Source organism: Trifolium pratense, linkage group LG3, assembly GCF_020283565.1.
Source record: "Trifolium pratense cultivar HEN17-A07 linkage group LG3, ARS_RC_1.1, whole genome shotgun sequence".
Taxonomy (NCBI): domain Eukaryota; kingdom Viridiplantae; phylum Streptophyta; class Magnoliopsida; order Fabales; family Fabaceae; genus Trifolium; species Trifolium pratense.
In genome coordinates, this window is record NC_060061.1 from 10651617 (window position 1) to 10678229 (window position 26613).

The window sequence follows — 26613 nt, forward strand, 5'->3', positions numbered from 1 at the left end:
CGGATGGATGGTTGATACTGTAATTTGGTCCCTAAATTCATAATAAGGATATGTTGAAAGCGGTAACGCCATTGATAAACTGAATATTATTTTTTGATGAACTAGACTCTAATACCATATTATTTTGTTAACAAAGAGAAGTATGAAGTACCGAATAACCTCATTGAATTGTATGATGAAAACTAATTCAATACTATAGGATAAAACATAATGATGAAAACTCTGTTTTAGTAACTAACTATGGCTAACAACTATGTGTTATCCTTGTTCAAAAAAACAACTGTGTTATCTAATAGTTGAAGCTTATTCTTTTACACAATAATTCTAAAGAACAATTTATGTGCTAGTAGTACATACATGATACAATTGGATGTACTATTTATTCATAGACAGAAGCAAAAAATGCTTAAATTATTAAATCAATAATGCAAGCTATAGTTTCACATCACATTATAGAACAAGCGTGAGGATTCTCATCACTGAACACAGACATAGCCTTGTCATTAATCATTGTTGCACCAATTGGCTTTCTATAATATCCAAAATCTTCACCATAACTATATCCATGATTGTAGTAATTGTAAGAAGAAGAAGAAGGCTTGTTATCGTAAATATTGGCATAATTGCGCGTGAAGTCATGGTATTCTGGGTTGTATGGATATGGCCATAGCTCTGCCCTTCTACCTGTTTTCCTTACAGTTTTCAATACTTTCTTTTCATCTGCCCAACCCATCACAGTCACCTTTTGCATCTCCATGTTTATGTCAATACTATCAATTCCTATGTACAAGATTTTAACATTGTTAAGCACAACTTCAAAACATTTGTATAATGTTAGTGAAAAGTAAATCTATGTAACCTTAATTAATTAACAAAATACAAATAATTACCACGTAATTTTTTAAGAGCTTTCCTTATATTGGTCTCACAACCTTCACAGTCCATGTGCACACACATCTCTACTATCTAGAGTTATCAAAAGAAGGAAAAATAGTTAGGCAAAAAAGCAATAACCAAGATAATGTGAGTGTGACACAAGGAAATGATCATATATACAATACTTCATTTGTCCTACAATAATGGTCACATTTGATCATTTCACTGGGCTACTAGACAAAAAAAAATCAATTAAACCTACATAAAAAATTGAAGGTGGCACTCTTTTAGCGACAAACGTTTTCTACAAATATGACAGTAGAAAGACTACATTAATTTGATAGCAATGGAAAGGAAAACTATATGGTGTTTCTAACCGTCATTTTTTGAAGTAAGACAAACCAAAATGCAATGAATAACGATGATCTTCTAACACAGCAAGATTATGTCCGCTTGTAGGTGGTATATATATATAATAAGACTATAGAGATCGATGGACCTTTTATATTGTTACATTTATTAAGAAATACATGTAACATGAATATGCTCAAGAAAAAAAAATCAAAATTATGATTATTAATTTCAGATGTAATTCCCACGGAATTTCCTCTCCCTTTTCTAAATTAATTAACTTGCTTCTTGTATGCAAAAACTTGGAAGTAGAAATTGAAAACGGAAATTGCATAGTACATGCTTAGAAATTGGGAGGAACATTTAAAAGAGATGTATGTAAATGTAAACTCTTTATATGTGTATGCCATGCCAGCTATCAGTTCAGCACTAGTTGAAATAGATGGACAGATTTGACTAACATGCAACTTCAAAATGGCACGGCATGTGGTTGCTTTTAAGAGTGAATTCACTTTGGTCAGGAAGTTGTATATCAACCCTCCGGTGTTTGAAACTAGATTTCCTGCTGTCGAAAATTTGACGCATTCACACAGTTAGTACAATTTGGTCATTGGATCAAGATTTTCAACGCATATTTTGATTATTATTTTTTTTAATAAAAAATAGAAAACTTGAAATTTGAACTGTTTGATTTTGATCTAACGACCACAAATGTGTTGTATGAATGCGTCAAATCACTGACTTAGAAAAAATATATTCTCAAGGAAGAAGTTCCAAAATAGAAGTTTAGAAGATAATTATAAATAAATAAATAATTGAAGGTTGGCAACTTCCTTGTATTTATTTATTTTGAAAATAAATCTGCCGATATGTGATGGTATTGGGCAGTACATACAATTGGTCAGAGACATGATTTTTGCAAATACACCTTTTTATTTAAATCATGTCAAAATTAACTTATTTTTATGTTAAAAACATTGGATTAGAAATATTGATTAGTGTTTTCAATGGAAAACTGAAACATTATAGAAAGAACTTAGCATGAAATTAATCAGACTAAATCAGCGTATTGCAAAAGCAAACTTAGTTGATAGATATACTCGATGAGCTAATTGGTATCCACTAATACCCTCCCAAAATATGATTTGAGAAGTGTGAGGCATAGACATTGCCTTAATCACATTCAAAGAATCTGTCTCAGTTAGAATATTCAGGAACAAAATCTTTCTAGCAAAGATCAATCTAAGTCTATAGTGAAATGATAATGACCAAGTAATTGAAGAACCAAGTTAGAAGCAATACAGCAAGTTAAAAAGAATGATTTGATGATCAATACATGATGATCAACATATCATAGTTACGCTGAACTCGACGTAGACAAGCTACAACATTTGAGCAGAGCTGGTATCAGCAGGAAAAAAATGTAAAACCAGAATTAGTATTCATGCTAAACAGAGTTAAGACTTAAGAGGCTACACCAAGAACGAGATCAACAAAAACTTTCCCTACTAGTGCACATAAAACTTATTTAAAGATGCTGTAATTTATAATACAGGGTAAATACTGTTGATCGCAACTTCACTCTATTTCTGAGATGACATCTAGCTCCAAGTTCAGATGTCTAGCACCTGTTCTGGTTGTCGATGGAGAGGCAAAAGGATTAGGTGGCATCTCTAACTTCTCACCATTTCCTTCCAGCATTTGAACCACAGCCTTCATGGTTGGACGATTAGCCGGATGCCACTGAATGCACCAAAGTCCCACAATTGATAGCTTCTTTGCAATTCTAGTGTCTTCTTCTCCTTCAATATGGATTTTTATATCTTCATTGTTCTCTAGAAGATTATAAATCCATTGTGGATAGTGAACTTGGTTGCTGTTTTCGGCCGTGACATCGGTTACTTTCCTTCCTCCAACCATTTCAAGAAGCATCATTCCATAACTATAAATGTCTGACTTATAGGATACATTGCCGAAGTTCCTAGAAAATACCTCTGGTGCAATGTAGCCCAAAGTGCCCCTAGCCGTGATCATTGACACTTTACTTTTTTCCTTGGAACAAAGTTTGGCCAAACCAAAATCAGAAATTTTGGGTGTGAAATTGTTGTCTAGCAATACATTATGAGGTTTGATATCAAAATGGAGAATTCGTTTATCGCAACCTTGATGAAGATACTCAATTCCCTTAGCTATACCGAGAGAAATGTGTTGTAGCCTTTCCCAACCTAAAAAGGCATCCTTATTGTCTGCAGATGATATGAATTTCTGCAACGAACCTTTTGGTAGAAATTCATACACCAAGGCTTGTCTGTTCCCGTCTGCACAAAAGCCAACCAAGCGAGCCACGTTGACGTGGTGAATTTGACACATTGCTTCCATTTCATTGATGAACTCTTGGCCATTTCCTGTTGAAGTGTTTAGGACCTTAACAGCTACCTGAACTTCCTTTGATAGCTTTCCTTTGAAGACAGAACCAAAAGCTCCCTGCCCCAGTTCTTCCTTAAACTGATTTGTAATTCTTTTAATATCTCCATATGAGTATCTGGAAGGTTTAAGAGCTTTATAATCTTTCAAAAACTTTTTGATTCTTGTGTAATGCTTCCTTTCAATGAAAGCTACATCGATACAATATGCCGTGACTCCAACAAATATCAGAGAAAATGGGCCTATGATTCTACCTACACACAGTATTACAAAACAAATTAATTACAAGTAAATAGGCAACTTAATTAGTATAATTATCATTCACTCGCACTTTTGTCTTTCAATTTATTTAGTATACAAGTATATGTCCTTGAATATTACGAACATGGATCATATTAATAAGAAAAAGGTGGACATATTTGGATTTAGCTTATTCGAGTTTATATACTGGCATAAGCACGTGTGAGAATATATGAGAGAGCTCATAGAAACAGCTTATAGATATCAATAAGTTGTTTTCAGCTTATTTCCATATGCTCTCCATGATAATTTATGAAAACGGCCCATATCACCATAATAAAAACAGTTTGACTTGATTTTATCTTTTTTATGAAAATAGCTTATACATAAGCATGTATATTGTAAGTGCATATACTATAAGCACTTAATTAAGGAAGTTAATTGGGAATGAGGAATAATGTCAATCATTAAGTTGGATATATAAGTTTACTAATTGTAGAACTTGTATCTCCATTATGCCAAACGAGATTGAGCTTTGAAAAGCTTACCAGCAATCACTTTCCATTTTGAAGAACCTGCAAAGAAAATTGAAGATGAGATTATCACAACTATATATATAACATCATAATTTCTTTGTGAAAGGATATAGAAGAAACCATACCTTTATGGATGCCTATACATTTAAATTTGTGTTGAGATGTGTTTCTTTTGGCCGTGCATTGCCCGCCTTTTCGTTCACAGTTTCTGCAATCTGGTTGGAACCAATTGAGACCAGCATCAACGTTGCTTTTAAACAAAGAATTAGGCAACAATACAAGGCTTTGGATTCTGGTACAGGACAGCAAGGGTGTCCTGATTATTGATGATTCCGAATTCACTGCTATAACTTCAAATCCCGGAACATTTAGACAAGAAAAGTTTCCAGATGTTAATATATTATCATTATGACTGTTGTCTGCGTTTCTATGAGAAGTCCCTGAACAATTGAATAAAACATATTCATAGAGTCCAAAGTCATCGTTGAACTGAAAAGGAGATGAGGATATATTGAAATTAGGAATCTGTTTGTGAAGGCAGAATTCTGGATAAGATACTGTTATGACTTGTGAGGTGTAGTTTATGGTTTTGACAATGGTTTTTGTAGAGAAGGGGAGTTCCAACACTGTTTGGTTGGTGTCGGTGCAGTATAGTTCATACCAGGAATTATTGTAGCCACACCATTTTGGTTGTTTGCCTTTGAGTCTAAAGGGGAATCTTATGAATGGCCCATGAATACCATCACAACTTGATTCTTTGCATTGGTCATCATCATGGGAACTAGTTTCTGCAACTGCAACTGTAGTTAAGAGGCAAAACAAGAACACATGGATGAGGTTTTTCAGCCAAATAGCCATGAATGATAATCATCATGCTCATCTAACAAATAAGTGGGACTTAGTAACTAGTAGGGCAGCATTGCATTGACCATGAGCATGACCCATTCACACTTTTTTTTTTGAAAAAAAGTTGTACGTCTCTCTGGGGAAAAAAAATTTATTTCACTAAATATATAAGTCTTTCAAATGACTGGATCCATTTACTTTATTTTCTAAATATACCTAATTAATTGATTAATACATAATAGTATTTCTTAATTGGTGTCCAAACTACAAAGGTCGTGTTAGTTTGGGTTGTGTCCATCACACGTTTGACGTTTCTAACATTAGATAGAGCCAGGAAAACTCGACCCTTAACCCGATGAGATACGGGTTCAATAGGACGGTCCATACAAAGACACGACCAGATTAGTCCCAAATCACCAAATATTAATGCATAAACATTTTTTTAAAAGCAAAATTGAAAACCATTGCTATGTGTGGCTTTGGGTTCTTTCTAGTTGCACCAAAGGTGCTGAGAAAAGTCAAGTGAAACCAATTAAATGCAGACACATAACAAAGTTACTTCACCAGACAAAGACAGTTTTCGACATGCTGTTTGTGATTGTGACCTCACAGATATTCATCTGGAGGGGTACCCGTACACCTGGGTTAAAAGCAGAGGCTCGCCGAATGTTATTGAAGAACGACTTGACAGAGCAATGGCAAATTCTAAATGGCTCCTGGTTTTTCCTAATGTTAAGCTTGTGAACCTTCTTACTTCCCACTCTGATCATAGTCCCATTTTGCTTCAAAACTCACCCATGATTTGTAATGGGAGAACTCACACCTTTCGGTTTGAAAATAGCTGGCTACAGGAGGATGACATTGGGGAGGTGGTGGAGGAAGGATGGGGGAAGGAAAGAGGCGTTGACATCATTAGTAAAACTTCTCGATGTGCGGAGAAGCTAAAAGGGTGGGGTAGAAGGAAGAGAATGAGATTTAAGCAAGATATCAAGGAGTGTGGCGAGGAGATGGAAAGATTAAGGGGTTGCCTTGATTTGTCAAATTCGCGGCGTTTCCGAGAAGTCCAAGAGAAGCATGCAAGATTGTTAGTCCAAGAAGAAGCTTACTGGAGACAACGGGCTAAAATGCACTGGCTTAAAGAGGGGGACTTGAATACAAAATTTTTTCACATGTCGGCTTCTTCACGTCAACGAGCAAAAAAGATTGACAAACTTTTGAATAACGACAACACTGCAGTAACCACTCAACCAGAACTTCGTGAGGTAGCCTTAGATTACTTTAATCAGCTCTTTAAACCGAATCCAACAAACCATGATCCAGTACTCTCCCTTATTACACCCAAAATTACCCAGGAGGATAACGATAAATTGGTGTTGCCTATCACTAAAGAAGAGTTGAAAGAAGCTTTATTCGAAATGCACCCGGATAAAGCGCCTGGCCCGGATGGTTTCAATCCAGCCTTTTATCAACACTTCTGGAATCTGTGCGGTAATGATATTTTTGAGGCAGCGCAAGAGTGGTTAGAAAGAGGTTACTTCCCATCTTCATTGAATGAAACCAACATTGTTCTGATACCTAAGTGTGATAATCCGATTTCCATGAAGGATTTGAGGCCAATATCATTATGTAATGTTCTCTACAAAATGATATCTAAACTACTGGCGAATAGATTGAAGGGCTGTCTTGGTAAGTGTGTGTCGGAGGAACAATCAGCGTTTGTTGAGGGCAGATCAATTCTTGATAATGCTCTTATTGCCATTGAGGTCTTACATGCGCTAAAGCGGCGAACACGAGGTATGAAAGGGGAACTAGCCTTGAAAATTGATATCAGTAAGGCATTTGATAAGGTTGATTGGGGATTTTTGCGCGGTGTGCTTGAAAGATTGGGATTTTCTAACCGGTGGATTCATTGGATGATGCTATGCGTTAGTTCTGTTAACTATTCAGTCCTGATGAATTTTGAGAAAATAGGTCCTATTTTTCCAGGAAGGGGGTTAAGGCAGGGGGACCCTCTCTCACCTTACCTCTTTATCTTGGTCACTGAGGGGCTTACAACTTTAATCAAAAGGTCTCTGGCTAGTGGAGAGTTACATGGAGTCAAAATCTGTCGCGGGGCACCGTCGGTGTCCCATCTCCTTTTCGCTGATGATTGCTTCCTATTTTGCAGGTCCACACTTGATGAGGTTAATCATTTGATGAGCATTCTTAAGACTTACGAAGCAGCGGCTGGGCAAGAGATTCACTTGACAAAGTCCGAGGTTTATTTCAGCAGGAATTTGAGCACAGCAGATCAGGAAGATCTCTCAAAAATCATGGGTGTCAGACACGTTCTTGGAACCGGTAACTATCTTGGTCTTCCTTCTATGATAGGCAGGAAAAAGAAACAAGTATTTGCTTACATAAAGGACAGAGTGTGGAAACGGATTAATTCTTGGAGAGGTAGAGCTTTATCTAGAGCAGGAAAGGAGGTTATGATCAAATCAGTTCTGCAGGCAATTCCTTCATACGTGATGAGCGTTTATCTCCTTCCGGACTCTACAATCAAGGATATTGAAAGAATGATGAATTCCTTTTGGTGGGGTGGAGGTGCACATAATAAAGGGATTCGATGGTTAGCATGGGACCGTATGACATACCCGAAAACTCAAGGTGGCATGGGATTTCGAGACCTTCATAGTTTCAATTTGGCAATGATAGCTAAGCAGGGGTGGAAAATTATGACACAAGCACATTCACTTTTGGCTAAGCTCTATAAAGCAAGGTATTTTCCGAAAACATCTTTTTTTGAAGCAAAATTGGGTCATAATCCGAGCTATGCTTGGCGAGGCATTTGGGAAGCTAGGAGAATTCTTATGAATGGTTGTAGGTGGAGTGTTGGAAACGGGGCTACTATCAAAGTCATGCAGGAGCCGTGGTTAAGGGATGCAGCTGGCGCATGGCTTCCATCGCCGCATGATCAAAGTGTGCATAATTTTAATGTTAAAGATCTTATGATTCCTAATAGGAAAATGTGGGATAAGGAGAAAATTGAGTCTATCTTTCCCTTGCATATTACTAACCGTATTCTTGCGATTCCTTTATTTGATATGCTTGAGGAAGATAAGCTAACATGGATCGACAATTCAAATGGCCTTTATAGTGTCAAGAGTGGATATAAATTAATGATGAATTTGACAGGAAAGGCGAATGGTACAGTTCAGTAGCATGATTGGCAAAGCCTCTGGTCTATTTGTGCTCCCTCAAAGGCAAAACACCTTCTATGGCGAATTAGTAAAGAGTGTTTGCCTTCTCGTGTGCGGCTTCAAGAGAAGCATGTTCCTTGTCCGGTATTATGTCCAGTTTGTAATCATGATCGAGAAGATGATTGACACGTGTTATTTGAGTGTGAAACTAGCTTTCAGGCTTGTCAAACAGCAAGCTTGGCAGCCACGGTTGAATCACGGCTGCAACATTCAAGTAATGCTCGTGACGTTATCCTCAAAATCTGCAAAAATGAAGACAGTAGCACAGCAGGGCGTTTCGCGATGCTTGTTTGGGTGATTTGGAATAATAGAAACAACATTGTCTGGAATGATATAAGCGAACCAGGTGGAAGGCTGGGTCTTAAAGCAAAGCATTTGTGGGAGGAATGGCTTTCAGCTCAACAATTGAAGCATAACAGGCCGCATGCTACACAACAACAGCAGCAGATTCCTAAGTGGCAGAAACCAAGCAATGGGTGGCTTAAATGCAATATTGACGCAGGATTTCATGTTGACATGAATAAAACCAGCGCGGGCTGGTGTTTACGCGATGATTCGGGTAGGTTTGTGATGGCAGAAACTACGTGGATGGAAGGGAATTGCTCAATTGTGGAAGGTGAATCCATAGCTTTACTCAAAGCATTGCAAGCATTGGAACAAAGAGGCCTATCCCATGTTATTTTTGAAACGGACTCTAAAAGTGTTGTGGATGCAATCAATCATTTGAGCGGTGGTAGTTCTGAGTTTAGTTTTATAATTAGCCATATTAATAGTATTTTGCTATGTAATCCAAACTTTAAGGTTAAGTTTATTAAGCGGCAAGCAAACATGGTTGCCCATACCCTTGCTAGGGCGGCCATTGCCTGGCCTCGTCGCTGTACTCTTGAGACATTACCTGTTTGTATTTCTTCTATTTTGAATATTGAAATGATATAAGTTTATGTTTGTCAAAAAAAAAAAAAACGTCTCCAATGTAGTTGCTGTTGGATATTTTCATATATAATTTATTTTAAAGTTAATTATTATATTATTAATTTATCATTGAATTAGTCAATAAATATTGTTGGTCCATTCCTATTTAAAAGGGTTTAACTTTGTAACGCTTTATGTTAATTACAATCATAATCCTAATAACTAGACTTTTATGGTTAATAATTTTTCAAGAGTATCCAAGGACTTTGTGGTTATAAGAAAGGTACCAAGAAGAAGAAAGATATGAGTTTGAGAATGTGAGGAAAAGATAGAGTGTGAAGAAGAGAGATGGCAAACTCGTATATAGAATATAATATAATACTAAGTTCTCATGAGCATCCAAAAAGTAGTTCTATGAGATCTTGCTAATTCACGTGCAGTGCTAGCAAGAAGTGACTGTTGTATCCTGGAGGGTATTAGCTATGAGACCAACTGCACCGGGTAACTTACCTGTGGTGGCGAAATACTCTTAAGCCCAGTGCATTTGCACGCCTCAATCAAATTCGATAAGTTCTTCTCATTATCAATTTTATTTCATGATGTATCATATTTATTTGTACCAATATTTCTTTGATTTATATTAATGAAATAATTCTATGTCATATTTTTCCAACAGTTGCAACCAGCAAGTCTTGTCCTCACAAACAAACGTCTTGGACAGGAAATGTGGCCTGAGTCATCTACGTCTCCAATATTGTTTTAAAGGATCAAATATGAGTGATGGAAAGAGTAAGAATGGGACCTATATCGGCTGACTGAGTGAAATGGATTAGTCCAGCCAGCCATCACTGACTGAGTCTCAGAGCAGATACCCAAAATTGCAAAGCTCCATCTTCCCTCAACCAATCGAACCCAGAAAATCAATCAAAATGACTATGTCGTGTGTGGTACTAATCATTTTTGCTTTCTTTGTAATAATATTGACATGGTCTATTCACTTAGATGACCAATGCCCCATTCCATCAGAAGAACAGTGCGGAACGATATTCAACAAACCTTCATTCGATTCAATTGGAGTCGTACAGGAGTCATGTGTAAATCCCAGTTTCGAAGTAATATGTGAAAACAACAAATCGGTAATTTACTTCAACTATGGTGAACGTCACATAGACGCCATCCTAGTTTCTAATACATCATCTTCCTCTTTCCGTTACATAATGACCGGAGTCGGCCATAATAATAACTGCCTTAACATCAATTCAATTTCTCTTCCGTACGAAAACGTCTCATTCTTTTCCGATTATAGTTTGAGATACATGGTGGATCCTTATGTTCTTAAGTTTATATTGGTTATGAGATGCGAAAAACCGGTAGATAATCACTACTATTGGAATATTTCTTCAGAGACGTGTGGTGGTGGAATTGATGGTGAGGAAAAGCAATACTACTATTTATATGTTGGGTACGTAATATTCGAGTTGAGTTACATAGCAGAGTCATGCAGAATAGAGACGAAGGTAATGATAAGTGATTGGGATGAAAAGGTGATATGTAATGATACGAGTAAGTGTGAGTATCCAGAGAAGGTTCACACTGAGTATCTCAACGGAATTGAGCTTCGTTGGCGACCAACAAGCTGTGGGAAGCAGCAACACAGAGACAGTAAAGGAAAAAGGAAACCAGAATTGCCACTTCTCTGCATTCTCACCACCACACTCTTCGGTTTCACCCTACTCTCGCGTACGTCAACTAAATTTATTTTATTTTATTTTTGTTTTTACCGCTAGTATCCGATTCACAGATCACCTAATCTGGTTCGACTGTCACTTGTGGAATCAAGTGGTTTCAGTTCTCTCTCTCCTATCGCGTTGCAGGGATCGGTCATGGTCCCATACGTCAACTAAATTTATTTTATTTTATTTTTGTTTTTACCGCTAGTATCCGATTCACAGATCACCTAATCTGGTTCGACTGTCACTTGTGGAATCAAGTGGTTTCAGTTCTCTCTCTCCTATCGCGTTGCAGGGATCGGTCATGGTCCCATACGTCAACTAAATTTTGCTACTTGAAATCATATAGAATTTAAGGGGAGTTTGTTTACGTTTATTAATTTTTATTTTTATTTTTTGAAAACTATTTATTAAATTAAATTTAGAGTTTAATTGATATGCACTGTTGTAAATTTTTTTACACGTGCATCCAATAATATGTTGTCACATCAACTAATGAATGTGACATATCATCTGGTTTTAAACACAATAACACACCATTTGGCAATATCAAATTTTAAACACAAAAATTATATTTCATATAAAAATATATGTTATAAGTTATAAAAAGTACAAAACACACCATTTTGGCAATAACAAATTTTAAACTTATAAAATTGAAATGTATAACTTATGATAATACTCCACCTATACTAAGTGACTTAAATCATCAATAATATACTATGAACTAATATTTGCATTACTACTTAAACTAATATATGTACCGAGTGGCTTACGGTCATCAATAAAAAATAAATTTTTATGCTAAATTTTGTTTTGAGTATTATTTTTTGGAGATAAAATATTGTTTACATCTTTTTTATGAAAAAATTGTTTGAATTGTTAGTTGTCGCAACGAAATCTGGTTAAAAAAATTTAAACAATACGTACACATTTGCAGAGCCCACAATGAATTGTTATTAGTTATTTGAATGGAGCCATGATATATTGGATGTATGTGTAAAATAATTTTTGAAATCGTATATAAATTAAATTCTTAAATTTATTTTTGAAATCGTATAGCCTGGTATTGTATTGTGGATTACAACAATCCCTGTTAATTTGATTTATTTGTACAGTGCCCCCGTGGATTGTTGGAAAATTTGTTCTTGGATCACCCTTTGTGGTTGTGTTCTTGATATTGAAATGGAGAAAAAAGCATCAGTCCATATATGACACAGTTGAAGATTTTATCCTAAGTCACAACAATTTCATGCCCATTAGATACTCTTACTCCCAAATCAGAACAATGACTAAATGTTTCGAGATTAAGTTGGGCGAAGGAGGCTATGGTTCTGTCTATGAAGGAGAGCTTCGAAGCAAACGCAAAGTAGCTGTTAAGGTATTGACTAAGTCTCAAACCAACGGACAAGACTTCATCAACGAAGTTGCGACAATTGGAAGAATTCGCCATGTCAATGTGGTGCAGCTAATCGGATTTTGTGCCGAAAGAACAAAGCAAGCTCTGATATATGAGTTCATGCCTAATGGTTCTCTTGATAAACACACATTTTCACAAGAGCAGGGAAACTCATCCACGTTAAGCTACGATAAAATCTATGACATTTCTCTTGGGATTGCTCGTGGAATTCAATACTTACATCAAGGCTGCGAAATGCAAATCATACATTTTGATATAAAACCACATAACATTCTTCTTGATGAGAATTTCAATCCGAAGTTATCTGACTTTGGTTTGGCAAAGTTGTACCGAATAGATCAAAGCATTTTGACATTAACAGCTGCAAGAGGAACAATGGGGTACATGGCTCCTGAGTTGCTGTACAAGAACATTGGAAACCTCTCTCACAAAGCTGATGTTTATAGTTTTGGAATGATGCTAATGGAAATGGCAGGAAGAAAAAAGAACAAAAATTATATAGAGAATTGTTGGCAAGACTATTTTGCTAAATGGATTTATGATCAATTTGAGGAAACAATAGATACAAACAATGGCACAGAGGAGGAAAAGAAAATTGCAATGAAGATGATTGTGATTGCGATGAAATGCATACAAATGAAACCAGATGATCGTCCCTCAATGAATGATGTGATAGAAATGCTCGAAGGAGATGAAGTGCCTCAACACCTTCCACCTGGTCCTGAATCTCTCTTAACCTGGCAAAGGATGTCAGCAGATGCAAATGAATTTGATGATAACTAGCATTCATGGTGAGATACATGTGGAGTGGAAGTTCAATCAGCATGAGAATAATGAAACTAATGCTATTGGCAAGAGAGAATTTAGATAACTATAAATAAATAAATAATTGAAGGTTGGAAACTTCCTTACATTTATTTATTATGGAAAGAAATTTGCTGATAAAATGGGTTGAGAATTTATGTGTGAAATTACTACTAGTTGTAGTTGGTTAATAGCTAACAAAGTCGCTTTGTGTTAGAAATAGTACTTTTTATGTTATTTTATCTGTATTGTATTATTTCTTATTTTTCATGAAAGTACAAGTTATGTGAATAAATACATGGTATTGGCCACTTCATTCAATTAGTTAGAGATATATGATTTTGTAAATACACTTTTTATTTAAAGCATGCTTAAATTAACTTATTTTATGTTAAAAACATTGGATTAGTATTATTGATTAGTTTTTTCAATGGAAAACTGATATTTCATTGATTATAGAACGAATTTAGCATGAAATCTGAGGTCAAAGGCTCAAAGCAGAAGCAATTCCTTGAGGCACATAGTCTATCCAAACTGAATCAGCATATTGCAAAGCAAATTTAGATAATAGATATGAAGATCTAATTGGTAACCACTATTCTAAACATAAAATAATTAATAGAGTCTAAACTTAAAGCTTTGCAAATCTCTAATACCATCCCAAAATATTATTTGAGAAGTGTGAGGCATAGACATTGCCTTAATCACATTCAAAGAATCTGTCTCACAGTTTGAATATTCAGGAACAAAACCTTTCTAGTAAAGATCAATCCAAGCCTCTAGTGAAATGATAATGACCTAATAAATGAGGAACCAAGTTAGTAGCAATACAGCAAGTTAAAAAGAATGATTTGATGATCAGTACATGATGATCAACATATCATAGTTACACCGAACACAAGCGACGTAGACAAGCTACAACATCCGAGCAGAGCTGGTATCAGCAGGATAAAAATGTATTAACCAGAATTAGTATTCATGCTAAAAAGAGTTAAGACATAAGAGGCTACACCAAGAACAAGAACAACAAAAACTTTCCCTGCTAGTTTACCTCTAAAAACTGATATTAAAACCCTGTGCTGCATCAGAAGTACACCGATGTAAAGAAACCTTTCAAGGACCAGGAGAAACATTCTGACAAATTGTTCAGAATCAATGAGTGATATACAAATGGCATGCTCCTGTACAAGTCTACAAGATGGTCTGCCAAAAAAACAGCCTGTGCTCATAAAGCAAATAACATAGTTAAACTGAACTCAGATTTTATTTGAAATGATCTATGCATTTATTAAACAAAATTCATTACAAATGGAATCTGCGCTTAAGCTCATTACATAACTTCTTCATATTCACATGAATCTCGTCCCTTAAAAATTCCACCCTAAGTTTTAAGATACATGAAACTAATATTAATATTGAAGTCCATAGAAACGGTCGATATAAGTGCACATAAAATTTATTTAAAGAAACTGTAATTTATAATACAGTGTAAATACTGTTGTTCCCATCTTCACTCTATTTCTGAGATGACATCTAGCTCCAAGTTCAGATGTCTAGCACCTGTTCTGGTAGCCGATGCAGAGGCAAAAGGATTAGGTGGCATCTCTAACTTCTCACCATTTCCTTCCAGCATTTGAACAACAGCCTTCATGGTCGGACGATTCGCCGGATGCCACTGAATGCACCAAAGTCCCACAATTGATAGCTTCTTGGCAATTCTAGTGTCTTCTTCTCCTTCAATGTGGATTTTTATATCTTCATTGTTCTCTAGAAGATTATAAATCCATTGTGGATAGTGAACTTGGTTGCTGTTTTCGGCCGTGACATCGGTTACTTTCCTTCCTCCAACCATTTCAAGAAGCATCATTCCATAACTATAAATGTCTGACTTATAGGATACATTGCCAAAGTTCCTAGAAAATACCTCTGGTGCAATGTAGCCCAAAGTGCCCCTAGCCGTGATCATTGACACTTTACTTTTTTCCTTGGAACAAAGTTTGGCCAAACCAAAATCAGAAATTTTGGGTGTGAAATTGTCGTCTAGCAATACATTATGAGGTTTGATATCAAAATGGAGAATTCGTTTATCGCAACCTTGATGAAGATACTCAATTCCCTTAGCTATACCGAGAGAAATGTGTTGTAGCCTTTCCCAACCTAAAAAGGCATCCTTATTGTCTGCAGATGATATGAATTTCTGCAACGAACCTTTTGGTAGAAATTCATACACCAAGGCTTGTCTGTTCCCGTCTGCACAAAAGCCAACCAAGCGAGCCACGTTGACGTGGTGAATTTGACACATTGCTTCCATTTCATTGATGAACTCTTGGCCATTTCCTGTTGAAGTGTTTAGGACCTTAACAGCTACCTGAACTTCCTTTGATAGCTTTCCTTTGAAGACAGAACCAAAAGCTCCCTGCCCCAGTTCTTCCTTAAACTGATTTGTAATTCTTTTAATATCTCCATATGAGTATCTGGAAGGTTTAAGAGCTTTATAATCTTTCAAAAACTTTTTGATTCTTATGTAATGCTTCCTTTCAATGAAAGCTACATAGATACAATATGCTGTGACTCCAACAAATATCAGAGAAAATGGGCCTATGATTCCACCTACACACAGTATTACAAAACAAATCAATTACAAGTAAATAGGCAACTTAATTACGTATAATTATCATTCACTCGCACTTTTGTGTTTCAATTTATTTAGTATACAATACAAGTACATGTCCTTGAATATTACGAACATGGATCATATTAATAAGAAAAAGGTGGACATGTTTGGATTTAGCTTATTCAAGTTTATATACTGGAATAAGCACTTGTGAGAATGTATGAGAGAGCTTATAGAAACAGCTTAAAGATATCAATAAGTTGTTTTCAGCTTATTTCTATATGCTCTCCATGATAATTTATGAAAACAGCCTATATCACCATAATTAAAACAGTTTGACTTTATTACATTTTTTTTTTATAAAAATAGCTTATACATAAGCATGTATATTGTAAGTGCTTATACTATAAGCACTTGATTGAGTCGTTTATCCAAATAAGAGCTAACATGGTACACATAAGTTTGCAACCTGAACCTCAGTTGAGTAAGTTTAGGAAGTAAATTTGCATATTTAAGTTTGCTAATTGTAGAACTTGTATCTCCATTATGCCAAACAAGATTGAGCTTTGAAAAGCTTACCAGCAATCACTTTCACTTTTGATGAACCTGCAAATAGAATTGAAGATATGAGATTCTCACAACTATATATACAACATCATAATTTCTTTGTGAAAGGATATAGAAGAAAAGAAACCATACCTTTATGGATGCCTATACATTTAAATTTGTGTTGAGATGTGTTTCTTTTGGCCTTGCATTGCCCGCCTTTTCGTTCACAGTTTCTGCAGTCTGGTTGGAACCAATTGAGACCAGCATCAACGTTGCTTTTAAACAAAGAATTAGGCAACAATACAAGGCTTTGGATTCTGGTACAGGACAGCAAGGGTGTCCTGATTATTGATGATTCCGAATTCACTGCTATAACTTCAAATCCCGGAACATTTAGACAAGAAAAGTTTCCAGATGTTATTATGTGATCTGTGTTTCTCTGAGAAGTCTTTGAACAATTGAATAAAGCATATTCTTTGAGTCCAAATTCATAGTTGAACTGAAAGGGAGATGAGGATATGTCGAAATTAGGAATTTGTTTGTGAAGGCAGAATTCAGGATAAGACACTGTAATGATTTGTGAAGTGTAATCTATAGTTTTGATGATGGTTTTAGAAGAAAAAGGGAGTTTCAGCACTGTTTGGTTGGTGTTGGTGCAGTACAACTCAAACCAGGAATTATTATAGCCACACCATTTTGGCTGTTTTCCTTTGAGTCTGAAGGGGAATCTTATGAATGGTCCATGAATACCATCACAACTTGATTCTTTGCATTGGTCATCATCATGGGAACTAGTTTCTGCAACTGCAACCGTAGTTAAGAAGCAAAAAAAGAACACAGGGATGAGGTTTTTTAGCCAAATAGCCATGACTGACTGATAATCATCATCATGGTGGTCTAACAAATAAGTAGACCTATTGACCTTGTGCAGCATTGCATTGACCATGAGCATGACTCAGAACCTAGAACCTCATGCATACTACCAAAATCTCTCACCACTAAATCAAACCTAGCGGCTTACTGATTCACACTTCTGTTTGAATAAAGGTCAGAATTATCTACCGGGAAAAATTAAATTAGTTAAATTAAATTATTTCACTAAATATACTAAGTCTTTCAAATTACTAGAGAGCAGAGACACGGGTCAAGTCTTGGACAGATCAGCGGGCTGTGTTTTAAAGGATCAAATATGAGTGATGGAATGAGTAAAAATTGGTTGGTTGACTTGAAGTCAGCTGTCAGTGAAATGAATAAGTCCAGCCAGGCAGCACTGACTGCCTGAGTGGAGAAGAAGATACCGAAAATTGCAAGGCTCCATCTTCCCCCAACCAACCAAAAAAACCCAGAAAATCAATCAAAATGGCTATGTGGGGCGTGGGACTAATCATTTTTGCTGCCTTTGTAATATGGATATTTATGATTACCTTAGAAGGTGGATGCTTCATTACATCAGTACACTGCGGAACAACATTCAACGAATCTTTATTCGATTCATTTGGAGAATCGTGTGTGTATCCCAGTTTCGAAGTAATATGTGAAAACAACAAATCAGTAATTTACTTCAACTATGGTGACCGTCAGGCTAACGCCATCCTAGTTTCTAATTTATCCTCTTTCCGTTACATAATCACCGGAGTTAGTCCTGATAATAACTGCCTTATCCTCAATTCATTTTCTCTTCCGTACGAAAACGCCTCATTCTTTTCTGATCCTTATGATTTTGAATATATAGTGGTTATGAGATGCGAAAAACCAGTAGAGTTTGTCAACTACTACGAGAGTATTTCTTCAGAGGGGTGTGGTGGTGGTGGTGGAATTGATGGTGAGGAAAAGCAATTCTATTCATATGTTATGCAGATTGACGGAGAAGAAAGTCTGAGTGTGACACACATAGCAGAGTCATGCAGAATAGAGATGAAGGTAATGATAAGTAATTGGGATGAAAAGGTGATATGTAATGATAAGAGGAAGTGTGGTTATGCGGAGGAGGTTCACAGTGAGTATCTCAATGAAATTGAACTTCGTTGGCAACCAAGACGCTGTGGGAAGCAGCAAGACAATCATGGGGAAGGGACAAGGAAACCACCACGATCGCCACTTCGCTGCATTATCCGTCATACAATAGACACCTGCATTCGAATGCTACGTGCCATGCGTACGTCAACTAAATTATTACATTTTTATGTTAACATGTGTTCCAGGGGTACATTTTGTTCATATATATATATATATATATATATATATATATATATATATATATATATATATATATATATATATATATATATATATGATTTTTCTAATTTTAGTTCGTATAAAAAAAATATATATTCATGTCCCTAGAGAATTTTTTTCGACACTAATTTAAATGATTTTTCTTTTGCCAGAGACAAGTTTATCATATGTATTGATTTTTTATGAACACATTTGACATACTACTACTTTATTTGTACGACCGGTTATGCATTACTTAATACTTTGTCACCTGAACACCAAAAGCTTGAACTTACAAAAAAAAGTCAATAGAATATTCAACATTCTTCAATGCATGATAAACAAACTTATATGGTATTGTATTTTGGGTTACAATAATCTCTGTTATTTCATTTATTTGCACAGTGTCCCTATGGATTGTTGGAAAATATGTTCTTGGATCACCCTTTGTGGTTTTGGTCTTGATATGGAAATGGAGAAAAAAGCATCAATCCATATATGACACAGTTGAAGATTTTATCCAAACTCACAACAATTTCATGCCCATCAGATACTCTTACTCTCAAATCAAAACAATGACCAAAAGTTTCAAGAATAAGTTGGGTGAAGGAGGCTATGGTTTTGTCTATGAAGGAGAGCTACGAAGCAAACGCAAAGTAGCTGTTAAGGTATTGACCAAGTCTCAAACCAATGGACAAGACTTCATCAACGAAGTTGCAACAATTGGAAGAATTCATCATGTTAATGTGGTGCAGCTAATTGGATTTTGTGCCGAAAGAACAAAGCAAGCTCTGATCTACGAGTTCATGCCTAATGGTTCTCTTGATAAATACACATTTTCACAAGACCAAGGAAACTCATCCTCATTAAGCTACACTAAAATCTATGACATTGCTCTTGGAATTGCTCGTGGAATTCTATACTTACATCAAGGTTGTGACATGCAAATCATACATTTTGATATAAAACCTCATAACGTTCTTCTTGATGAGAATTTCAACCCGAAAATATCCGACTTTGGTTTGGCAAAGTTGTACCGAATAGATCAAAGCATTTTAACTTTAACTGCAGCAAGAGGAACAATGGGGTATATGGCTCCTGAGTTGTTGTACAAGAACATCGGAAGCATATCTAACAAAGCTGATGTTTATAGTTTTGGAATGATGCTAATGGAAATGGCAGGTAGAAAAAAGAACATAAATTATATGGAGAATTATTGGCAAGACTACTTTGCGAAATGGATTTATGATCAATTTGAGGAAACAATAGATATAAAAAATGGCACAGAGGAGGAAAAGAAAATTGCAATGAAGATGATTGTGATTGCGTTGAAATGCATACAAATGAAACCAGATGATCGTCCCTCAATGAATGAAGTGATAGATATGCTTGAAGGAGATGAAGTGCCTCAACAGATTCCACCTGATCCTGAATCTCTCTTAACCTGGCAAAAGATGTCAGCAGATGCAAATGCATTTGATGACAAGTAACATTCATCATGAGCTACATAAAAAGTGGAAATGCAATAAGCATGAAAATGGATAAAACTAATGCTATTGATTCAAATTATCATGCAGACTTAAATGGTACTAGTAGATAAGTACTAGAATTTTTCATGTATTTTTGTTTCCTTACTTTTATTAACATATATATTAACTTAGAAACATGCATGTAAAGTCCAAACTATTATAACATGCATGCTATGGAATGATTGTTAATATGAAAATTATTGTCACTTAGGTAAAAATAAGCCCCTTGGTTCATATTGACCATATATTTGTGAATGAATTTGTTGAAATGTGAGCAATGATTGAGTGGAATGATTGTCTACTACCAAGTTTCTTTCTACGTTGTGGTAAGTGATTCATGGTTATCGTGTAATGGCCATTGAATTATTGAGTTGTGGTACTTTTATTAACATATATCTTTGGTCACACATAACATCATACTTTATTTGTGAAAGGATATAGAAGAAATCATGCCTTTAATGATACTGATGCATTCGAATTTGTGTTGAGATGTGTTTCTTTTGGCCTTGCATTGCCCACCTTTTGGCTTACAGTTTCTACAATCTGGCTTACAAGGTTTTGGATTTTGGTGCAGGACAACAAGGGTGTTCAAAGTTCAAACTATTGATAACATGTAATCCACTGCTATAATTTCAAATCCCGGCACATAGTTATGAATGGTCCATGAATATCATCACAACTTGTTTTACATTGGTTATGAGAGTTAACAGTTTCGGCAACTGCTACTGCAACTACAACTGCAATTAAGAAGCGGAACAAGAACAAAGGGATGAGGTTTTTTAACCAAAGAGCCATTGCTGATAATCATCATGCCCATCTAACAAACTAGTAGGACTTATTGACCTAGTGCAGCTTTACATTGACCATGAGCATGACTTATTCCCATTTCTGTTTGGAAAAAAAAGGTTTTAATCCTATGTGTCGCCTAAGCCTATTTTTTAAAGATTGGGTTTTGCTATACATAAAGGTTTAGCGGCACAGCTTATTGGCCGTCTACCTTTTATTTTCGTGTGTAATTATCTTATGTATAATATATATATTTTACGATGAAAAATTTACTAGATACTAGTACATTTATGATTTTTTTCTAAAGAAATCCCTAATGAATCCAGAATATTTATCTTATCTATATATATTCAAGATATTACACTTGAGTAATAATATTTCTTAATTTGTGTCCAAACCTTTAAGGATCAAATTTGGGTGATGGAATTGGACCTGAAAGTGAGAATGGGACCCAGCCATTAGGCATTATTGGACTGTGCATGTAGTTGACTCGAAGTCAGCTGTGACAAATAATCTAGCGTGACTGACACGGAAGATTGGATGATAGATCTTCCCCCAAACCAAACTCAGAAAATCAATCAAAATGGCTGTGTCGTGCCGGGGACTAATCATTCTCATTGCTTTGGTAATATTGATATCAATAACTGTGTTTCGCGTACGTTGGTCATATCTTGAACCATGCCCCTTTGCATTAGAACACCCCTGCGGAGTCATATTCAACGAATCATCTGGAGAGGGGTGTGTGAATCCCATTTTCAAAGTAATATGTGAAAACAACAAATCAGTAATGTACTTCAACTATGGCCAACGTCACGCCCGTGCCATTATAGCTTCTAAATCATCATCCTCTTCATTCCATTACATAATGACCGGAGTTAGTCCTCATAATAACTGCCCTATCATCAATTCCCTTTCCCTTCCGTACGAAAATGTCTCCTTCACCGATCCTTTTGTTTCTGAATATATAGTGGTTATGAGATGCGAAAAACCGGTAGATGATAGCAACTATTGGGATATGTCTTCAAAGAGGTGTGGTGGTGGTGGTGGAAATGATGGTGAGGAAGAGCAATATTATTCGTATGTTGTTGTGAACTATTTTTACCACAGAGACAGAGATTTTGTTGTGAAATACATAGCAGAGTCTTGCAGAGTAGAGATGAAGGTAATGATCAGTAGGTGGGATGAAAAGGTGAAATGTAATAGCAGCAAGGCCGATCCCGAGTATTTGGAGGCCCCGTTTGAAAATTTAAAATCGATCTTTAATGAAAATATAATTTTTTTTTAAAAGTTATTCTCTATTTAAATTGTAAATAACATAGAAAATAGTCATCATAGTAAATAACATCTAAAAGAAATATATTTTAATCAATGACATTAAAATACATCTTCAATCTAATATCATTATCAACTTTACATTTTCTTGGGGAAAAAAACTTTCTTTTAATGTTGCTTCTTTTTTTTTTACAATCAACCGCAAATTATTTACAAAATTAAGAGTGTGTTTATTAAATATTTTATTTTTTGTGTTATAAAATATTTTTAGTAGTAACAAAATTATTAATTTTTTTACATATATAAATTTTTTAATACACCGATATAAACAATTAGAGGCCAGCAAGTGTGGCTATCCAGTGGTTCACAATGAATATCTCAACGGAATTGAGCTTCGCTGGCGACCATTGCGCTGTGAGGAAGCAAGTTACTGGTACGGGAAAAGGCAACGACGATTGCCACTCATATGCATTCTCTTCGATGCTGCACTCACCTGCCTTGCAATCGGAGCCCGGAGTAAGTGTGTGTTTTATTTTTGGTACAATAGAGGGTCAGAGGCCTTGAGTAAGTGTGTGTTTAGTTCGGTGAGAAAAAATGATTTGAAGTAAATTGATTACGACTAAAATTGCATCGAAGTTAAATATAAAAGTGAGTTAAAATTCAAACGTAAAAGTCAATTTTTAGAATTAGAACCAACAATGAGCACGATTGGGTTTTTTTTTTTTTGTATTTTTTAAAATGATTTTTATGATAACTTAATTAAAAAATAATCAACATATTCTAACCGGATCAGAATGAGATAACTCTGATGGTGAGACTTGAAGGTGACAATAAGTTTCTGGTACTGTGGAACATGGTGGAAAACATATTGCAAAACATGTTAACACTTCAACACTCAAGTCAGTATGTGATCAAGGAGTGAAAAGTGATTGAATTATATATCTTGGTGTGCTCGTTTATATGTGTAATACTCGACTTAACATTCATTATAAAAAATTCATTACAGATGGAATCTGCACTTCGATTTTAACATAACTCATTACCGAGTTATGTTAAGAAGCAAAACAAGAACACGGGGATGAGGTTTTTTTAGCCAAATAGCCATGACTGATCGATCATTCATCATGTCCATCTAAAAAATCAGTAAAACTTATTGGCCTATTGCAGCTTACCACCGGCATGATTGATTCACACTTCTGTTTGAAAAAAAGTTTTAAATCTCATCTGGAAAAAAAATCTTTCACCAGTAAATAAATATAACTCTCATTACAAATTTACTATATACATTTACTAATTTTTCAATATATATCCCTAATTAAAACGGAATAATATTTCTGTTTCTTAAATAGTGTCCAAACCTTAAGGATCAAATATGAGTGATGGAAAGAGTAAGAGTTGACCTGCAAGTGAGAATTGGACCCCACCCATCAGGCATTATTGAACTCTGAAGTCAGCTGTGACTGAAATCAAATAATCCAGCCGTGACTGACACGGAAGGTTGCAGCAAGGTCGATCTTCTTCACCCAACCAAACCCAGAAAATCAATCAGAATGGCTGTGTCGTGTGCGGGACTAATCATTTTAGCTGTCTCCGCATTATTGCTATTAATTATAAGTGACTCTATCTTTTCTTGGCAGTTCCCTGATCCATGCCCCTATGCATTAGAACACCCCTGCGGAATAATATTCACCACACCATTTAGATATGGGTGTGTGAATCCTAGATTCGAAGTAACATGTGAAAACAACAAATCCGTAATTTACTTCAACTATGGAAAACGTCAAGCCAGGGCCATTATAGTTTCTAATTCATCCTCCTCTTCATTCCGTTACATAATGACCGGAGTTAGTCCTCATAATAACTGCCCTGCCATCAATTCTTTTTCTCTTCCGTATGAAAACATCTCATTCATTACCGCTGATGATGATCGGAATTACATGGTGGTTTTGAGATGCGAGAAAGCTGTAGATGACTATGCCTATGGCTATAGGGACATTTCTTTAGAAAAGTGTGGTGGCGAAGAAAAGCAGTATTATTCATATGTTGTTATGAATGATTACTACGGAACAAATTTTGTTGTGGAAAACATAGAAGAGTCATGCAGAATAGAGATGAAGTTAACGGTAAAAAAGTGGGATGAAAAGGTGAAATGCAATAGGAAATGCAGGTATCCAAAGGATGTTCACAGTGAGTATGTCAACGGAATTGAGGTTCGTTGGCGACCGTACTGTGGGCAGCAGAAGCAAGACAGAGAGAGTGATCGAGAAGGGAAAAGGAAACAACGATTGCCACTCCTCTGCATTCTCTACCAAACAGCATTCACCTGCATTGATATGACACCCATGCGTAAGTGTCAATATTTGCTATGCTATTTTTATTCGTTTTTGCTTTCTTACTTGAGAGAAAAACCGCCCAATATGCTACTGAGAATATTGGGATGCATGTGAGGCACAACCGAATATGAAAGTACACATAACACAGAAAACATAACCTAAGACCACTAATGCAAAGTACACACATATGCAATGCTACATAGACATCAATTAACTCCAGTAAAGAATCCGACTATTCCAAGTCAGTGCAAGTGTATCAGTATACAACCCAAATGTCTTTGATTTATTAATATGATAGTATTGTAATGTGGATTAGAATTATCTGTTTATTAAAAATTTGATTTATTTGCACAGTGTTTCTATGGATTGTTGGAAAATTTGTTCTTGGATCACCCTTTGTGGTTCTGGTCTTGATATGTAAATGGAGAAAAAAGCATCAATCCATATATGACACAGTTGAAGATTTTATCCAAACTCACAACAATTTCATGCCCATTAGATACTCTTACTCCCAAATCAAAACAATGACTAAACGTTTCAAGAATAAGTTGGGTGAAGGAGGCTATGGTTCTGTCTATGAAGGAGAGCTTCGAAGCAAACGCAAAGTAGCTGTTAAGGTATTGACCAAGTCTCAAACCAATGGACAAGACTTCATCAACGAAGTTGCAACAATTGGAAGAATTCATCATGTCAATGTGGTGCAGCTAATTGGATTTTGTGCCGAAAGAACAAAGCAAGCTCTGATCTATGAATTTATGCCAAATGGTTCTCTTGATAAACACACATTTTCACAAGAGCAAGGAAACTCATCCTCATTAAGCTACGATAAGATCTATGACATTTCTCTTGGAATTGCTCGTGGAATTCAATACTTACATCAAGGCTGTGAAATGCAAATCATACATTTTGACATAAAACCTCATAACATTCTTCTTGATGAGAATTTCAACCCGAAGATATCCGATTTTGGTTTGGCAAAGTTGTACCGAATAGATCAAAGCATTTTGACTTTAACAGCAGCAAGAGGAACAATGGGGTACATGGCTCCTGAGTTGTTGTACAAGAACATCGGAAACCTCTCACACAAAGCTGATGTTTATAGTTTTGGAATGATGTTAATGGAAATGGCAGGTAGGAAAAAGAACATAAATTATATAGAGAATTATTGGCAAGACTACTTTGCTAAATGGATTTATGATCAATTTGAGGAAACAATAGATACAAACAATGGAACAGAGGAGGAAAAGAAAATTGCAATGAAGATGATTGTGATTGCGTTGAAATGCATACAAATGAAACCAGATGATCGTCCCTCAATGAATGAAGTGATAGATATGCTTGAAGGAGATGAAGTGCCTCAACACCTTCCTCCTGATCCTGAATCTCTCTTAACATGGCAAAGGATGTCAGCTGATGCAAATGAATCCGACAACAACTAGCCTTCATCATGAGCTACATATGGAGTGGAAGTGCAATAAATAAGCATGAAAATGAAAGAAACTAATTCTATTGTTTCCAGTTATCACAGACTTAAAGGGTACACGATTATATAAGTACTAGTTTTTTCTTCACTTTTATTAACATATGTTAATCTGGAAAATATCACCTTTACATACACTTACAACATGCATGTTAAGTACAATGTAAACTATTACAACTTGCACCATGAACAATCTTAAAGACTTTCTCGATATCTCCCCTCTCATCATGCAATTGATCTCTCCTTCATATTCTGAATACAACAAAGCAAGTTCCACAATTTGACAACGCGTGCGCAAATATATCAAGGTCCAACGGAACTTTTCAAAGCCTTGAGAAAATAGTGTGCCATATTCTTTTGAGAGACTCGTTTCATATCAATCACCCAGAGATCTGCTTTTATTTTAAGTAAAAAAATTATGTTGACCTTTGTTTGTGAATAAGGTCAGAGACTCA

At 35.7% G+C, this 26613-nt stretch overlaps 6 protein-coding genes across 7 annotated transcripts; 3 read left to right on the plus strand and 3 right to left on the minus strand.

The window, feature by feature from the left end:
• Positions 1–349: 349 nt before the first annotated feature.
• On the minus strand, positions 350–1456 carry LOC123914138 (heavy metal-associated isoprenylated plant protein 28-like). Its single transcript, XM_045965153.1, has 3 exons — positions 1254–1456; positions 891–966; positions 350–780 (listed from the first exon to the last, which is right to left on the minus strand). The coding sequence occupies exons 1-3, from the start codon at positions 1257–1259 to the stop codon at positions 446–448; spliced, it is 417 nt and encodes a 138-aa protein (XP_045821109.1). The 5' UTR covers positions 1260–1456; the 3' UTR covers positions 350–445.
• A 1260-nt stretch (positions 1457–2716) lies between these two features.
• Positions 2717–5569, minus strand: LOC123914139 (rust resistance kinase Lr10-like). Its single transcript, XM_045965154.1, has 3 exons — positions 4553–5569; positions 4440–4466; positions 2717–3905 (listed from the first exon to the last, which is right to left on the minus strand). Exons 1-3 carry the CDS (start codon positions 5283–5285, stop codon positions 2806–2808), a joined length of 1860 nt encoding a protein of 619 aa, XP_045821110.1. The 5' UTR covers positions 5286–5569; the 3' UTR covers positions 2717–2805.
• Positions 5570–10074: 4505 nt separating this feature from the next.
• LOC123914142 (rust resistance kinase Lr10-like) lies at positions 10075–13692 on the plus strand. The gene is made up of 2 exons (XM_045965156.1): positions 10075–11167; positions 12276–13692. The coding sequence occupies exons 1-2, from the start codon at positions 10357–10359 to the stop codon at positions 13358–13360; spliced, it is 1896 nt and encodes a 631-aa protein (XP_045821112.1). The 5' UTR covers positions 10075–10356; the 3' UTR covers positions 13361–13692.
• Positions 13693–14623: 931 nt separating this feature from the next.
• On the minus strand, positions 14624–17822 carry LOC123914140 (rust resistance kinase Lr10-like). Its single transcript, XM_045965155.1, has 3 exons — positions 16695–17822; positions 16575–16601; positions 14624–15991 (listed from the first exon to the last, which is right to left on the minus strand). The coding sequence occupies exons 1-3, from the start codon at positions 17494–17496 to the stop codon at positions 14892–14894; spliced, it is 1929 nt and encodes a 642-aa protein (XP_045821111.1). The 5' UTR covers positions 17497–17822; the 3' UTR covers positions 14624–14891.
• On the plus strand, positions 17753–21383 carry LOC123914143 (rust resistance kinase Lr10-like). The gene is made up of 2 exons (XM_045965157.1): positions 17753–18699; positions 19164–21383. The coding sequence occupies exons 1-2, from the start codon at positions 17904–17906 to the stop codon at positions 20246–20248; spliced, it is 1881 nt and encodes a 626-aa protein (XP_045821113.1). The 5' UTR covers positions 17753–17903; the 3' UTR covers positions 20249–21383.
• Positions 21384–23592: 2209 nt separating this feature from the next.
• On the plus strand, positions 23593–26594 carry LOC123914144 (rust resistance kinase Lr10-like). 2 transcript variants are annotated; one of them, XM_045965160.1, is made up of 3 exons: positions 23593–23989; positions 24062–24691; positions 25033–26594. In XM_045965160.1, the coding sequence occupies exons 1-3, from the start codon at positions 23896–23898 to the stop codon at positions 26115–26117; spliced, it is 1809 nt and encodes a 602-aa protein (XP_045821116.1). In that variant the 5' UTR covers positions 23593–23895; the 3' UTR covers positions 26118–26594. The 2 variants fall into 2 exon arrangements, with proteins under 2 accessions (XP_045821116.1, XP_045821114.1); XM_045965158.1 differs by having other exon boundaries at positions 23593–24691.
• Positions 26595–26613: the final 19 nt, after the last annotated feature.

Coding starts and splice junctions, on each gene's coding strand:
- LOC123914140 (XM_045965155.1), bottom strand. CDS start 17,496: ATGCTCATGGTCAATGCAATGCTGCACAAGGTCAATAGGTCTACTTAT. Junction 16,602..16,694: donor ATGTATAGGCATCCATAAAG/GTATGGTTTCTT, acceptor TTCTATTTGCAG/GTTCATCAAAAGTGAAAGTG. Junction 15,992..16,574: donor AAAAGTGAAAGTGATTGCTG/GTAAGCTTTTCA, acceptor TACTGTGTGTAG/GTGGAATCATAGGCCCATTT.
- LOC123914138 (XM_045965153.1), bottom strand. Junction 781..890: donor AGCTCTTAAAAAATTACGTG/GTAATTATTTGT, acceptor TCTTGTACATAG/GAATTGATAGTATTGACATA.
- LOC123914143 (XM_045965157.1), top strand. CDS start 17,904: ATGGCTATGTGGGGCGTGGGACTAATCATTTTTGCTGCCTTTGTAATA. Junction 18,700..19,163: donor TCGAATGCTACGTGCCATGC/GTACGTCAACTA, acceptor TTATTTGCACAG/TGTCCCTATGGATTGTTGGA.
- LOC123914144 (XM_045965158.1), top strand. CDS start 23,896: ATGGCTGTGTCGTGTGCGGGACTAATCATTTTAGCTGTCTCCGCATTA. Junction 24,692..25,032: donor CATTGATATGACACCCATGC/GTAAGTGTCAAT, acceptor TTATTTGCACAG/TGTTTCTATGGATTGTTGGA.
- LOC123914139 (XM_045965154.1), bottom strand. CDS start 5,285: ATGGCTATTTGGCTGAAAAACCTCATCCATGTGTTCTTGTTTTGCCTC. Junction 4,467..4,552: donor ATGTATAGGCATCCATAAAG/GTATGGTTTCTT, acceptor TTTTCTTTGCAG/GTTCTTCAAAATGGAAAGTG. Junction 3,906..4,439: donor AAAATGGAAAGTGATTGCTG/GTAAGCTTTTCA, acceptor TACTGTGTGTAG/GTAGAATCATAGGCCCATTT.
- LOC123914142 (XM_045965156.1), top strand. CDS start 10,357: ATGACTATGTCGTGTGTGGTACTAATCATTTTTGCTTTCTTTGTAATA. Junction 11,168..12,275: donor CGGTTTCACCCTACTCTCGC/GTACGTCAACTA, acceptor TTATTTGTACAG/TGCCCCCGTGGATTGTTGGA.